This window comes from Eimeria acervulina, genomic scaffold (assembly GCF_000499425.1).
Source record: "Eimeria acervulina Houghton genomic scaffold, Eah_scaff856, whole genome shotgun sequence".
NCBI classification, from domain to species: Eukaryota; Apicomplexa; class Conoidasida; order Eucoccidiorida; family Eimeriidae; genus Eimeria; species Eimeria acervulina.
Window position 1 is genome coordinate 1 of NW_013547109.1, and position 14,345 is coordinate 14,345.

Here is a 14,345-nt window from a genome sequence, read left to right on the forward strand (position 1 = left end):
TTGCATGGATGGCCCACACCTCCCATGCAGGATTATATATATATATATATATATATATATATGTGCATGCATATATGATATATGTATGTGTCTTCACCTGTGTAAAATGCACACATTTTTATGCGCGCAACTGTATGGGTGCGTCTTGAACTATCTGTACATCACTGAGCTAGTGTTTCCGTTCATTCTAGTAATGCATCACTGCATGCTCTTCGTTGCCTGTCACCTTCAAGAAAGGTTCAGAGATGTCTAGGCCACGAGCTTCGCGTGGCGGAGGCAAACAGGCGGCGCTACAGCCCTACAGGCGGCCCCTACGGTGGAACGTAACACAACACATGAATACATGCACATCCACTTTGCTTGTGCGCATGCATGCAATACATGCATGCCAACATGCTTGCATGCACGCATATATGCATGCACTTACGCACAATGAAACTGGCATCGCTGCCACAACAAACACTGCCACCGTCGTTGCTCTTCTGGGGCCACCAAGCCACAGGTAAGGTGTACTGTAGCTGGCTAGCAGCTAGCTAGCTAGTTCGCTATCCAGCTGCTAGCACTACAACAGCAATGTGTACATCGGCTGGTGGGGGCGCCGCTGCCCCTTCACAGGAGAGTTCTTCATATTTAGGGGCGTCAATGCACGACGAAAAAGAGAAAGATAAGTACTAAACTCTCTCCTCGGGGTCCCCGCCGCATGCATTCTGAAGTTGTGCATGCAGAGGTGGATGAAGAGGAACACTATATACACGGTGTATACGGGGGTATTCCGTTTCTGTTTATGGTTTAGGGTTTAGGGTTTGTGTCTTCATGGACAATCTGCCGTTATTCCCTTCGAGATTCAGGCAAAGATGAGATTGCGTCGACTCAAAACCAAAGCAGCAGCCGCGCCGCACAACGGCCACAAGTTAACAGCTGCGGTGTACGTTCAGCCTCCTACGACGCAGCACTGTATGCAAACACAGGCTACATCTACGCGCCTCTCCATCCATACATTACGGATGTGCATGCACGTATTCATTCGCACGTGAGATGGCGGCGTAATGAAAAAAAAACACAAAAAATGGCTCATCCAGGGCTACTGGAATGCTGCATGCATATTCCACTGCACAACGCCACATGCATACACCGACCTACAAACACCAGCTGCAGCAACAGCAGCTGCAAAAAGCGCAGCAGCAAAAATAGACAGTATTAACATTCCCCACTGCAGTGCACTGCACTGTGTAGAAGTTGTGGAATTCTGTGCTTGCAACAACGCACGCATGTGTACATATTGGATGGAGCTTCTAAATGTATGTATGTTAGTAATCCATGCACGTGTACGGGATGCATGCATGCATGCATGCATGCATGCGTATGCATCTATGCATGCACTCGTGTAGAGTGCGCGTGATTTACTGTGGGGATTTAGGCAATGCGTCGACGAGGGACCGGACGGCCTCAACAGATTTCGCAAACATCGCCTTCTCCTCTGCTGTCAGTTGCAACTCCAAGATCTTCTCCACGCCCCCAGCTCCAACAATGCACGGCACTCCAACATACAAGCCGTTCACTCCGTACTGCCCAGTCTGGATGCATGCATGCACAACAACAAAGCACGAGCACACCGCCGTCGCGGGAAGCGGAATGGAAGATATATGAAAATATTGTCGTAAGCCGTGGGCATATACTCGAGAAAGCAATAAACAACTCGCGCACACGAGGTTTACTTTCAATGCGAGGTAACATAAAGTGGCAACTGCGCTTTTCCCCTGACACGCCTCTTCCCGCATGCATCGGGCGGGTAATACGTTGCTTCCCTCTTATCTTCTCCCGTTCGCTTGCGTGCATATATGTACGCATGCATGCACGCATGCAGAAATACAAACGTGCAGGCATAAAGGAATCCTATATGCATGCACCCCAATCTACCGCTTACGAGGTAAGCAGCGCAGGGGATGACCCTCTTCTTGTCCTTAAGGTATGCCTCAGCCATCAGTACCCCCGAGGCTGCCGGAGCAAAGAACGCGGAGCCCGCCTTCAGCAGACTGCAGCAAACACATCTATGTACAGCTGCAGCTGCACGATGTGCTCGCCTATCCTGACTATCAGATGTGCATTCTGCTGCGCCTTGTCAAACGTATACGCACTGCGCTCTGCATTTAAAACATTTTCCAGCAACCCACACAGCCTCTTCTATCGCTACACTGTGCACACCGCAGCTAAACAGTTGTTTATATTGAATTATTGCCCTTGTTTAATCATTGAAGCTGATCCTCACTCAACAATCTCTCCTCCGCCGTTTCGCGTGCGCTGCACAATGTCATCGACGTCCTTTTGTGCGAGTTGACCCATCGCCACCAAATCAGGCAGAGGGATACCAGACACTGCAATGCAAACCACCCACCACCCGTCTCTCACCCAAGGTGAGCATACACCACAAAAAGGCGACACGCAACACTTCGATCTGCTGTACCGCTGCGCATAACTTGCAATGGAACCTCTCGCCAGCTGCACAAGCTGCAGCAGCATATCGGCAGCAGCAAAAGCTGTAGTTAAGTAGTGCAGCAGCAAAAAAGCAGCAGGAACGGCAGCAGCAATAGCAAGAGAAGAAGAGATCTCTGAAGATCCAACAGCGCGCACCTGTGCAGTATCTTGGCAGGGGCACCATTGCATCTCCGTGTCCGCCCATCACCATTGCCTGCACATCTTCAACTGACACCTGCAGCCTCTCAGCCACAAAAGAGCGAAATCGTGCCGAATCCAACACCCCCGCCATGCCCACCACCTTTGCATGCGGCAATCCGCTTCGTTCCCTCATCAGCTGCACCATTGCGTCTGTCACGGACGCACACACATTCACCAATAGAAAACTTGCATCTATCCATACAAAAAAGCATAAACCATTATTTCCACTATATATATAGATATATATATACCTGCATTTACATATAGACAGCCTTAAACACAAACGCGCATCGTGTCCTATCTGCAGCAGAACATACGTGCACTGCACGTGTTCAAGGCGGTTTGCGCAAGCCTAATGAGCATAAATATGAAGGGAATTGATTATTTAAGTGAATGCACGCGCCGTGCACTGGGGTGTACGTACCAAGGGGATTTGTAATGCAAATGACAAAAGCGTCAGGTGCATGTATTTTAATGTTCTCGGCCACTTCTGAAACGATCTTCGAGTTGATACTTAGCAAGTCGTCTCGAGACATGCCTGGTTTGCGGGGAACCTGGAGGAGAAAAACAGGGACAATAAATGGTGTCTCTGCAGAAACAAATCAAAAGAGAATATTTGCAAAGGCAGCATACGCATGTACACCTTTTGCATGCATTCATGTCAACGGGCAACAGCAGCTTACTGCATAGCAACACAACAAACAAACATCTTTCGAAGAAAAATGCCAAACCTTACAGGAATTTACCACGCAACATACAACAAGGCAGGTACTAACGCCCTGAACAAAAAAACGCAAACCATCTCGAGACCCAAATATCCTCTTAGTGCTGAACAACAACAGAGCATCCAATACAGCTTTCTATAGCATACGCCTGCAGTGACGATAACTACGTCGGCCCCCTGCAGAGCTGCGAACTGATTTGAACCCGAGACGCAGTTGTCCACCCCTTCCACAGGTCCGACTTGCGATATATCCAACGCCTTCCCTTGCGGCATTCCTGAAAAACAAACACCAAGTCAAGCACCAGCACGACGAGTCCATGGGCACCGCCCGAATAGGAAGCTACGAAGTAGACATTCTGAACATGCAACTACTTGGGGTTCCGAAGGGAACCACTCGTTTCTCCAATTTTCGTAAACGAATTCTCTTGATTTTCCCTCAATCAGAGGTGAAATAATTGTCTTTCACGCCAGGTGAACATGCGTCCGCTCGGCGGAAGGCGAGATGTGCGGTCGTCTGCCGCGAGTGGCATTTCAGCGCATTTACTTCATCCAAATACACCGTTTAATCTCAAACAAAACCTATGATGTGCATTACACACCAAACTATACAACTGATCGAAAGAAGACATGGATGACCGTTCCCCCCAAACAGAAGGAACCGCCCAGAAGCTCCATTACCTTCCACGACGTCGAAAATACTGACATCTCCTAACTCCTTTAGTGAAGAAAGAAAGGCTAAGACAGCCCCGATTTGTCCTCCACCAACGAGCGCAATCTTCGGCCGCCTCATTTCAAGCGTTTCAGGAACAAGAATGGAATGAATGAGCACAGTTGACTGGCATACCTCAGCTTGACTGCAACACCGCCTCAAAGCTTCGGCCTTTGGTTCATTCCTAGAAAACAAACAAATATAAAGGAATTCGAATCTCAGCGTAACCATAAAAACGAATCCCTGTGCAGTGTGCAGCAACCCCCACAGCTTTCTTCCGCCGATCTTCGCGCACTCGCATCCCTGGCTGTGTAGGGAGCCCCAGCGCTTTGCCCGCGCCGGGAAAGTAACGTATTTTTTCTTTAAGATAAATATATTAGCTCTGTAAACAAAATACACTCAAGCAAATATACAGAGGCAAGAGTCAGCCTACAGTTGCGTTGCGCCTGGTGAAGTGGTTAACTTGCTTTTGAGGTGCCAGACCTGTGTGCTCACTGAGTGAACAGCTGGACCTTTCCGGCGTGCAGACGCCAATATCTCTTAACTCATATCCGTCTATTCGATCAGGTCGAAACTGGCACAAAGACTTCAGCTACTGCAGAAACCGCAGCGGTTGCTCTCGCCCGACGCTGACTCGATGGCTCTGTGCAGCACTGTTTCTTAAGTTGTCAAGTGCACGCCTAATTGGGAGATTGTTGAAAATTGAGGGCCACGTCAATGTCTAACAGTTGCCAACGGTGTTTTTGTTTGCATCAAATGAGGGCTTGGTTGTCGTTGTATGTCTGATGCGCCTGCGTGCGCCTCTCTTCACGCTAAACGACGGGATACGGGTGAAGATACGGGTGAAGCACTTCAGCACAACCCGCATCTCTCAGGCAAGGAGTAGCCGTCTATGATTATACGTTACGGCTTCACATCGCACAAGAGTTTTGGTCAAAATGCGAAATCATACTTTAGCTGGCCGTGGTGGGCTCAACGCAACAGTGGAGCGGCTGCCCAGGTCCTTTTGGTGACCCAGGATGCGTCTGCCAACAGAGTAGTTATTATTAGTCCCAGGAACCCTAAGTTCAGTAGTGCCTTCTGGAGTCAATTCATGACGCAGCCTAGTATCAGCCATAGCCAAGGCGAACTACCGAGAGGCTGGCGCTCATACTTGAAACATCACAATGACACATTTTCAGTATTTGATACTGTACACGAAGAAAAAAATAATCGAGACGGCTTTTTCCTCCCTTGTGCGGAACGGTTTGTCATACAGCAGTTCATTTTTCGACCTTGTGCTCTTCTTCATCCCCTGTTTACACCGAACACCGTTGTGCCCTCACGTTGGAGTGGGGCTTTGCCAGCCAGACCAGGAAGCCTGGAGGCGCTGGCTGTAGTACACAACTTGCAGCGGGGCCGGTTGCCCTTTGACCCTTCGACGCCTGCTTTTCCCAACAATGAAACGCAGAAGTCTCAAAGTGTCGGATTGTTCGCCTGCCAATAACGTGACCTGGGTTTATACCGTCGTGAGACAGGTTAATTTTACCCCAGTGATAAATTTTATACCGGGACAATAATCCAATTTACCAGGAAAGGAATAGTTGATGCAGATATCTGGTTAATGCGGCTAGCTGAAAAGCTATCGCCGCGACGCTACCATCTGTTGGGATATGGCTGAACACGTGTAAGCCAAAATCCGCGCTGTCTATGCAGTGTTTCATCCCCTCATTTGTCCCTTGCATCACCTTCTTGTTGCCCCGAGCACAACATCTGAGCAAAGCCCTCGGCATCACGCGGTTGCCGACAATCGCAATTTCCCGCAGTTAGAGCTCTACATCCATTGCAGACGAGTTTGGCGCAACCAGGTATTGAAAGTGCAAGAGTAGGCTTGTCATACGAACCACTAACATTCAGCCTGCATCATACGATTTGTTTCCTCCTTAGACCTGCTGACAAGCCTACATCGCAGCACATATCGGATTGCTTGCATAAGGTCGGATGCGCTCTGACATATCTGCCATTGCAATGCCACCCCTATGAATACAAAGATACCAACAGAATATTACTCTTCAGGTGCAATTTTTAAAGACGAAATTGCACCTCTACGCAAGGAAGGAAAGCCCGAACTTTCCCCGCTTCGCCGCGCCAGTCTGATCTGGACGGTCCGTCGGCTGGAAGACATTCTCCACTTCCGCTGGATGGAATGCAGATGCTGGGCTTGACGAGGCGCTCAGCCGTTGCTCGCTTCCCTCCAGGAGCATGTTGATCAATCTCCAGGATGTGGCCCGCGGCAAGCGCTGAAGTTTTGATATGATAGAAGACATCTATAGATTCTCAATTGGTTCTCTCTTAAAGTCGATTTCATCCCTAATCAATGCAATACAAACGAACACCCAGACACGCGGAGTGGAGTTCGCTGCTCGCGCATGCCTGGATGAGCCATGTGGTGCTAATATGGAGTATGAATTTGGCGACACCTATACAATGCTCAGCGTAGCGATACATGAATGTTTTGGGGAATACGCACACGCATTCGAAGTTGAACAGCACCGACCGCTCAGTGAACGCTTCGTGGGCGGCATCGGAAACGGACTGCAAGCTCAGCCCTCTGCAGCAGAGCGGAAAATTGGCTCGTGGGAGCCTTCGATTGGGAACCGAACCCCACAAAGCTCCAGGCTGCCTCCCTCTGCAACTCCCCAGCTGGAGGTGCACGAGGTGCTCGATATAGAGAAGCATTGTAGTGCTTCCTTTCAGCGGCAAGCGTATTCTTCTGTCTGTGCCAGTTGCTGCTGAAGGCTGAAGTACAGTGTAGTTTCCGACCTACCCCACTTCTTCCCCGCAAGACTAGCACGATGTTCATTCTCTACGCTGCAGCGAATGGATGCCGACCGCACGTGTTTTTTGTCTAAAACAGCTTTTTATCCTCCTAAAGCCCCTCTGTGCCAGTGTGGAAACGTTTCTGCTGGCAAGAAATACGTCGCCTCATCCTGCATTTATTGCAAATAAGGTTCTGCAGAGTGCCTACCCAAGCCATATACCTCAACAGCCTTGCAGTGCAAAGCCCAAGAGCGGAGCAGCATCAGGCAGCATAGAAACGGAGGATACAAGAGCAGTGTTCGCTTCCTGGAGCTTCAAAAGAGTGATTAATCGCCCTGAGCTGGCTGTCTTCAGTGGCTGAGACAAGACGCCAAAGCCAGCCGAACACCGCTTGAATTTAGTCAGTCTGTGGCTGCCCTACAAACGAGGCGCTACAACAAAGTACAAGCCCAGATAAAAAAAACGTTCCTCCTCCCATCTGCCCTCGCGACTACAAATGAGCATATGCATACCCGGGAGTAGTCACATGTAGCAAGCTACAAACCAGCAGCCTAGCTCGCTAGATGCCTTGCTACCCAGCTAGCCACCTATTTAGGTGCACTAGGTAGGCATACAAACAGGCAGATAGCTACGGCGCTCCTCATTTGCTGAAATGACTTCGTGCTGGGTGCTACTTGTTAGCAATATACGTCCGCAAGGGCAAATAACATAGCTTTCTCCCGTCCCTCACTGCGCCAACTTCTCCTCCGTCGACGCGATCATAACGCCGTCTGCGGAGCACATTACCACAAATTATAAGATCCACTGGTTCTGTTACATAATTTCGCTTCACTCTCTGCGATAGACTTCTTCCATGTGCATGGACACTGCGTTGCGCCTCTCTGTCCTGCCGCCCGCAGCTGGAGAGGAAGCCGCGAGTAAGAACAGCGAGGAAAAGGTTCACAAGTTGAATGAAACACCAATATATAACTACTACAATGAAAGACAGTTATTTGCCGCATATACCAACCTCCTCACATTGCAAGACAAATTCGGATTTACGAAGCATACCACGCTTACGGGCGGAAAATTGCGGACTCCATCTTTCGACTAATTTTTCATATGGCTCGTCACGACTCAAACCAACTTGGACAAATGAAAAGCAGATGACGGATGAAAATGGAATTCCATTATTCTACTAGGTCACTTACTTAGTTTGTCAACTTTTTCCTGGATGCCTTTGACCTCTTCCTGGTCAATGACCCGTCCGTCCTTAAAGGCTTCTTCTGCTTTTTCTTTGGTGAATGGGACAACAATAAGATACTTCACGGAAGAGATATTAGGGGACCGGCCTTCCGGTAAGTGACGGAGCACACAAAGGTGCTCGAGCACCCTGGGTGCTGTTTCTTCAACAGTGACATCTGCCGGTGAATCCTGAAATATAGTCTGTTTTCCTCCCTCCGTACCTCCCTTTCCCTTCTCATTTGCTTCTCCTTGCTGTTCATTGCTTTCAGATGCGGTCGGCGCCGCCTCCTCTTTCTGTTCGGCTGCTGACGTTTTGTCCTCGGCACCTTCTCCTGAACCCTCGACAGTAACGAAAGAACAGACAAACAATGAACGAATAGACCCGCATAACAGCAAATAACAATAAAAACAAATGTACACGTGCATCAAGGAGCAGGCGAACGAGCAGAGAAACGATCCAACATAAAATGAGGCTACTGAATTAGCATCCGAACGCTTCTAATGTGCCCCAATGAAATCAAAGTTAAGGAAGCTTGTACATAAACGAGTGTTTTACCTCCTTTTTTTGCATTTTGAGCCTCCTCTCCCGTGTGTTCCGTTCCTGCATTCGTTTGCGATGTCTCATCAGCAGCACTGCCCACAGTTTTATATCCATCGTCGCCGACTTTAATGCCCGCCTAGGAGAAACAAGTAACTACGCAAATGAGTGAATTGATGAAAAAGTACACAGCAAAAATGAAAGGAGCCGGAAATGAAGGCAGTGCAGTGCCGACGCAACAATGCGAGTCTCGTGCAGACGATGTTGTAGAATGAAATGACATTTATATGCTGCGCTAAATGCAAAACGGGGAATGCGCTGCTCGGCTAGAACTGCCCAGGAACACGACGTGGAAGAATACTTCAACTCTGAGATCCCAAACACCAGGGAGTGCCAAGTCCGAGCCGTTTTACAGGCAAACAGAGGCGCGCCGCCACAGACCAAAAGACGACAATATTGCTAAGCTGATACATGCAGGGTAGGTTATATGCCCAGCTTACAGCCTCGTGACGCTCGGAAACAACGAGCAGAACAGAGAAAGGTGCTTGAGCCATTGCAGCATAGGCGTGGATATACCCAGAATACACACATGCCAGACGCATAAACTCCATCACCGCCTCGCACACCCTCTTTTTCCCATTGGCGTTTTCCATTGAAGCCTGAGAACAACGCAAGGAGAGTCAGAAACGGGCACCATCAGCGAGCAGCAGCAGTGAGCGAGAGCAACAGCAACGGGCAGCGCGGAACCACAAGTAATGGAAAATCATGGAAGCGCACGCATTGAACCAACAAACCCGCAGACGTAACATGGCCACCTTGGCAGCCACGCTAAAAAGGGTAAAGATTTCTCGTAATAATGCATGCAACCAAAAGTCACTCCCTTGGGAAGGCATGCGTGCTTTTACCTCCCCAGTAGCCGCCCCAATGCCCCAATGAATTTATACATATGAAATAACAAAACAGGAACCCTGAATTAAACGCTTGGGGGAGTTAGTTACCATAATTCCCATCTTAAGGGTCCTTTTCCCGTTCTGCAGAGTGAACCTGGATTCCTTGATGGGAACATAAGACGGCGGTTTAATTTGTAACAGCAGCAAATCGCCTTCAGCGACCTCTGGCCTATTATGTGAGTATTGCTGGACAAGTGAAGGCATATTCTGCTCCTGAAGCAGCAGCAGATAGACACCATCGCCATCTCCCGTGCTGAATTCCACCGCCTTATTATCTGGTACTGCAGCTGTGTTCGCAGCATCAGCAGCAGTGTCGGGCTTCGGGCATGTTGATGAGGCGGGGACAGGAGCCAATTGGGCCGCGTTTGGGTCTGGTGGAGAACCTGAGACCTCCACTGCAGCTTTGCGCGTCTTCGGTTCAGCAGCAGCTCCTGGTTTTCCGCAGGCAGCCCCCATTTCCGTGAATGCAGCACGACCAACCTCGTGGAGCTGCGGAGAGCTCATGCACACCACGAAAAGGAGGGGATTTAAAACAAAAATATAGGACTATGCTGTATTATTGCTCTATTAAACGCAATCGGACGAGCAGCAGTCGCGATCTCGTGCGGACCAGCGGGTTTACCAGCACGCCGACCTCACGGACCTGTGCCAACGCGCCTAGGGAAAGTGGAGAGCTCTCAAGTGAAGAGTGGCATATTTATAAATAAGGAGGTATGTACAGATAAACAGGGGTTAGCAACGGTGTGATAAGCAGCGTCGCGTACCGTTGTGCTGCTGTGCTTAGGCCTACCCGGGTACCGATGGAAGGCGGGTTCAGGACTCAAATCGAGGCTCAAATCTGATTTGAAAATGTCAGTTAGGAAAATCCATTTAACGAAGAACACAACACTGAAGCGAAATCCACAACAATGGAAGGGGAAAGCAGAGGGAGCCCCGCAACCGGCAACGAACGCACATGCAGGTTTCAGGTTTCAGGATATCGTCATTCGCTGCAGACTTCCCTTCAAGATCGAGAAAAGAGCAAATTAGGGCGACTTCTACATTTTGATGATAACATGCGTTGCAAGTAAGAATCTGCGATTGGTGCATGTGGATCGCCGCATGGCCATGACCACGACTGTCTCCACGCTTCGGGACCGTTATGAGCTTGCGGCCAGCCGAGAGGAAGTCCTTCTCTTTGCAGACAAGTACATGGCGGTCAGATTGGTAAGAACCAAAAGTAAGATTTTACTGCAAGGGCTTGAGTGCATTCGCACTAGTTTAACGACCCATTTTGGCACCCCAGCGGCACGACACCATCTGTGACCACCGAACCATTGCATCCCAGGGTGGCGGAAACCAAACTTGGAGAGGCAAATTTTGTTGGCAATGCATTTTGACTACCTAGAGAACTATTAACTTGTGAAGATGCTATTGCCGCCATCTGGTTGCACTATCCCGGACTGAGGCGCATAGCGTTCACACGCTTCTTTTGAATACTCTCAATTTATGGTTTTCCTCTGATTCCACCCAGTACCATTTGAAGAGAATAGGCACACAGAGGAAAAAGTAAGTGGGCAGATAATCAAGATAGGCAGGTAAGCCTGGGCATGATTACCTACTTATCTAGAACCCGTTGGGCAGCTGTTCGTCCTGGGCCGCACAACCACTACGAGAAAGAACTAGTTAGCTGCAGGTTCTCAGGTCGTCTATATTTAAAGAAGCCGTGTGATATCCTTTTTACTTTTCGTTTAGTCAGAATGCATGGCGTTGATCAAAAACTCCAAAAGAACTATCTGCACGCCGTGCCGGCCTAGCTGGATGCGTTGGTAGGGAGCGTTCTTGCTTGTTCGTTTCCAAGTGCGCAAAAATGGCACTCCACATTACCGTTATAACGGTTCAACAAGGTGCATAGTGGGGCATCGTGTACTAGTCTGCTGGCTGCACAGGCATTGCGCCTACAGCATCAGTGCTGACGCCGACGCTGCCACTTAGTTTGGGGTGCGAATGCCAAGTTCATAAGCCTCTCCAAACCATCACTCGCCGGCACGTTTTCATTGTCACCTCACCGTTGCTAGTTCTATGTAGTACTTCTGCATTGTTTCCACAACTTGCTAAGGCTGCAGGATGGAACAAATGGCCAAACCTACATTTCTACAACTGCGGATGCTACAGAACGCCGGCAGCCGTGTCAACGCGTCTTCTGACCAAAAACGGTTTACTTTGGGGAAATATTCAAAGGATTCAAACGTAACAACCCCATTCATTGCGAAGCAGTGGTCTCCACTGCAGATGTGAACAGCTCGTTGCTAACAGCGAACCTTTTCTGCTGGTTTAGAGATGGCGCCCTTTCTTTTCTCACTACAGGCCGACGCTGCTATTCGTCTAGCATGGCCTGCGCCGAATGACACAAACTCATGGACGCCAAAGGTAGAGAAATGAGTTGACGTTCACCAACTGTGTAATGAAAAAGAGAGCAAAGGTCTCTGCGCACCGCCTTGCCACGTGGTTACGGCCGAGACAGTCCATCCTAAAAAAGGAAAAACGAGCTCTCAGGAACATCCTAAAACTGTCGCGTCATCATACGCGAATACAGCAACAAAGTAAAAATATTCATGCTTTAAGAGCATTCTCCATCTTGCTGCCAGGGACCCCACCTTGGTGCCTTTAATCGGTGGTTCCCCAGTGGAGAGCAAAATAGCAACTTTTTCAGCGCCACTACTTCCCCAACCGGAGGGCGTTCTCCCTTTTTGTAGGTATTCAGGGCAGATACAATTCGGTGTGCTAAACGCACGTGAAATTTCGTCAGCGGGTTTATAGTGTGTGTTGGCAATGCGAAATCCGTTTTAAAGCTTTCTGTGAACTTCACCCACCATTCAGCGAGTTGCATATGCTCGCCGATAAGCTTGGCAGTGCATATGATTGCATCGAATATCATTAAATAGCAACCCAATGTTTCAACTGCTTGAATAGGTGCTTTACCTCTTGGTCCCTTTTGACTCTGAAGCCAGGTTATGGCAACCAGCCGCTCGACGGTATCTATGAGAAGATCTACATCCTGCTGGCTGAGTTTTTCCTTCAAAAATAATTTCCGTAACGTGCTTAGGTAGCAATGATATGATAGCTTCGCTGACCACCTACCAGATGATAGGGCGGACACATCTATATTTCTGAGAACAACACCGTCCTCCAGCTGTGGCAGCCGAACATACGGATGATTTGTAAGGCCGCCATACTGAAGGACACTTTTTAAATCCACAGGACTATCCAGGCGCTGTCGTTTCGCAGCAGATGGTGCTGAAGTTTCTTCGGCCTCTGACTCGTCATCACTAGACTCTCCAGGCTCTTCAGATGAAGGGCTGATACTTGGAATTGTATCTAACCAGGAGTCGGGGTCCAGAGCAGTGGACACGGCAGTCCATTGCTCTGGACCCCAACTCTGCGCAGATGGTACTGACGATTGTTCAGCCTTCGACTCGTCATCAGTAGCCCTCCCATATCCTTCAGATGAAAGGCTGATGCTTGGAATTGTATCTAACCAGGAGTCGGGGTTCAAAGCAGTAGACACGTCATCGGATCCACCCAGTTCAACCGACTGCTGCACTGGATAAACATTTTGATGTACCATCTGACCACCTATTGATTCAAAACCAGTTTGCCCCTCCGTCAATTGCTCACGCACCTGCAGCGCCCCTTCAACTGCACCATACGCTTCCGTCCCTGTGGTTGCCTGTGATAGCATTCTCGATAACCCCAATAAATGCACTAATGAGTTACCTCCAGAACTAGAAGCCGCTCTTGCCTCCATAATCCCCAGGTCGGCCTCCAAGTCCAAGCAGCCTTCTAAGACGGAAACCTCATCATCGAGACCCTGACCCCCTTCGGATAGCCTCCTCCTTGCCACTCCTATCCCCTGCTTCCTGCTACGGAGAGCCCAGCACAAGGACAACGACACTAAAATTGCTACTACAGAAATAGTTGTGGACAGGGAAAAAAGGAGCGACAGGTTGTAACGCCGTGATCGAGAAGGGCGAGTTCGCTCCGTCGGATGTCCAGCGTATGGGATAGACGTCATTGAACAGCCCTCCAGCACTCTCTTATTTTTGAGAGTGTGCCGCCATTTCAGCGTCTTTAGAAGTTGTTGATGGCCTGAAGACCGCATGCCAAGAAGGACGGAAATAGCCAAGGATTCTGCCACCAAATAAAAGGTAAGGGGTGGCTTTAAAGGAGCACATTCGTATGTCGAAGTGTGTCAAGACGTCAAATGTGAATTAATCAAAAAACAAAAGCCCCCAATGTTTGAGAGAGGGCAAAACAGAGGTTCCTCAATTGCTGTGGCACAGGGATCCCGTGCCCGTCGGTTGAACACGTTGGCAAACCGATCAGCGTTTGCTTACCCACCCCTGTTGAGTCTACTAGATCTACTCTACAAATTCGACTACTATTGTTTGCGGTTCTTTAATGACTAGAAGATTTCCACGAAGTTGAGAAGCAGAATGGGGTGGAAACTAGACAGCGATGGGGTGCCAGTTTTCCCGCCGTATCGGTGGGGCGATCGGCGACCAGTGGGAGCATTACCTAGAGACCCCTTGCTCTTAGCACGCGCAGACAATAATGTCCTTGTATTGACTGGGGGAGAAGATATCAAGTCTTTTGTGTGGCCCTTTTGGGATCTAGCCCTCGCCCTCAATTTTCCAGGAAGAGAAGCCTCTTGCGCTCAGGCGTGCTCTCTCAGGATTCCCCGACTTA

General features: G+C 49.2%; 3 protein-coding genes across 3 annotated transcripts; all 3 read right to left on the minus strand.

Annotated features, from left to right (window-relative positions):
- Positions 1-1,400: 1,400 nt before the first annotated feature.
- Positions 1,401-4,187, minus strand: EAH_00050720 (malate dehydrogenase, putative; the record flags this gene model as incomplete). Its single annotated transcript, XM_013391274.1, has 7 exons — positions 1,401-1,574; positions 1,925-2,033; positions 2,267-2,372; positions 2,629-2,823; positions 3,098-3,227; positions 3,545-3,672; positions 4,076-4,187. The coding sequence occupies 7 exons, from the start codon at positions 4,185-4,187 to the stop codon at positions 1,401-1,403; spliced, it is 954 nt and encodes a 317-aa protein (XP_013246728.1).
- Positions 4,188-7,631: 3,444 nt separating this feature from the next.
- Positions 7,632-10,121, minus strand: EAH_00050730 (hypothetical protein, conserved; the record flags this gene model as incomplete). Its single annotated transcript, XM_013391275.1, has 5 exons — positions 7,632-7,675; positions 8,096-8,461; positions 8,686-8,806; positions 9,168-9,326; positions 9,666-10,121. The coding sequence occupies 5 exons, from the start codon at positions 10,119-10,121 to the stop codon at positions 7,632-7,634; spliced, it is 1,146 nt and encodes a 381-aa protein (XP_013246729.1).
- Positions 10,122-12,216: 2,095 nt separating this feature from the next.
- Positions 12,217-13,338, minus strand: EAH_00050740 (hypothetical protein; the record flags this gene model as incomplete). Its single annotated transcript, XM_013391276.1, has 1 exon — positions 12,217-13,338. One exon carries the CDS (start codon positions 13,336-13,338, stop codon positions 12,217-12,219), a length of 1,122 nt encoding a protein of 373 aa, XP_013246730.1.
- Positions 13,339-14,345: the final 1,007 nt, after the last annotated feature.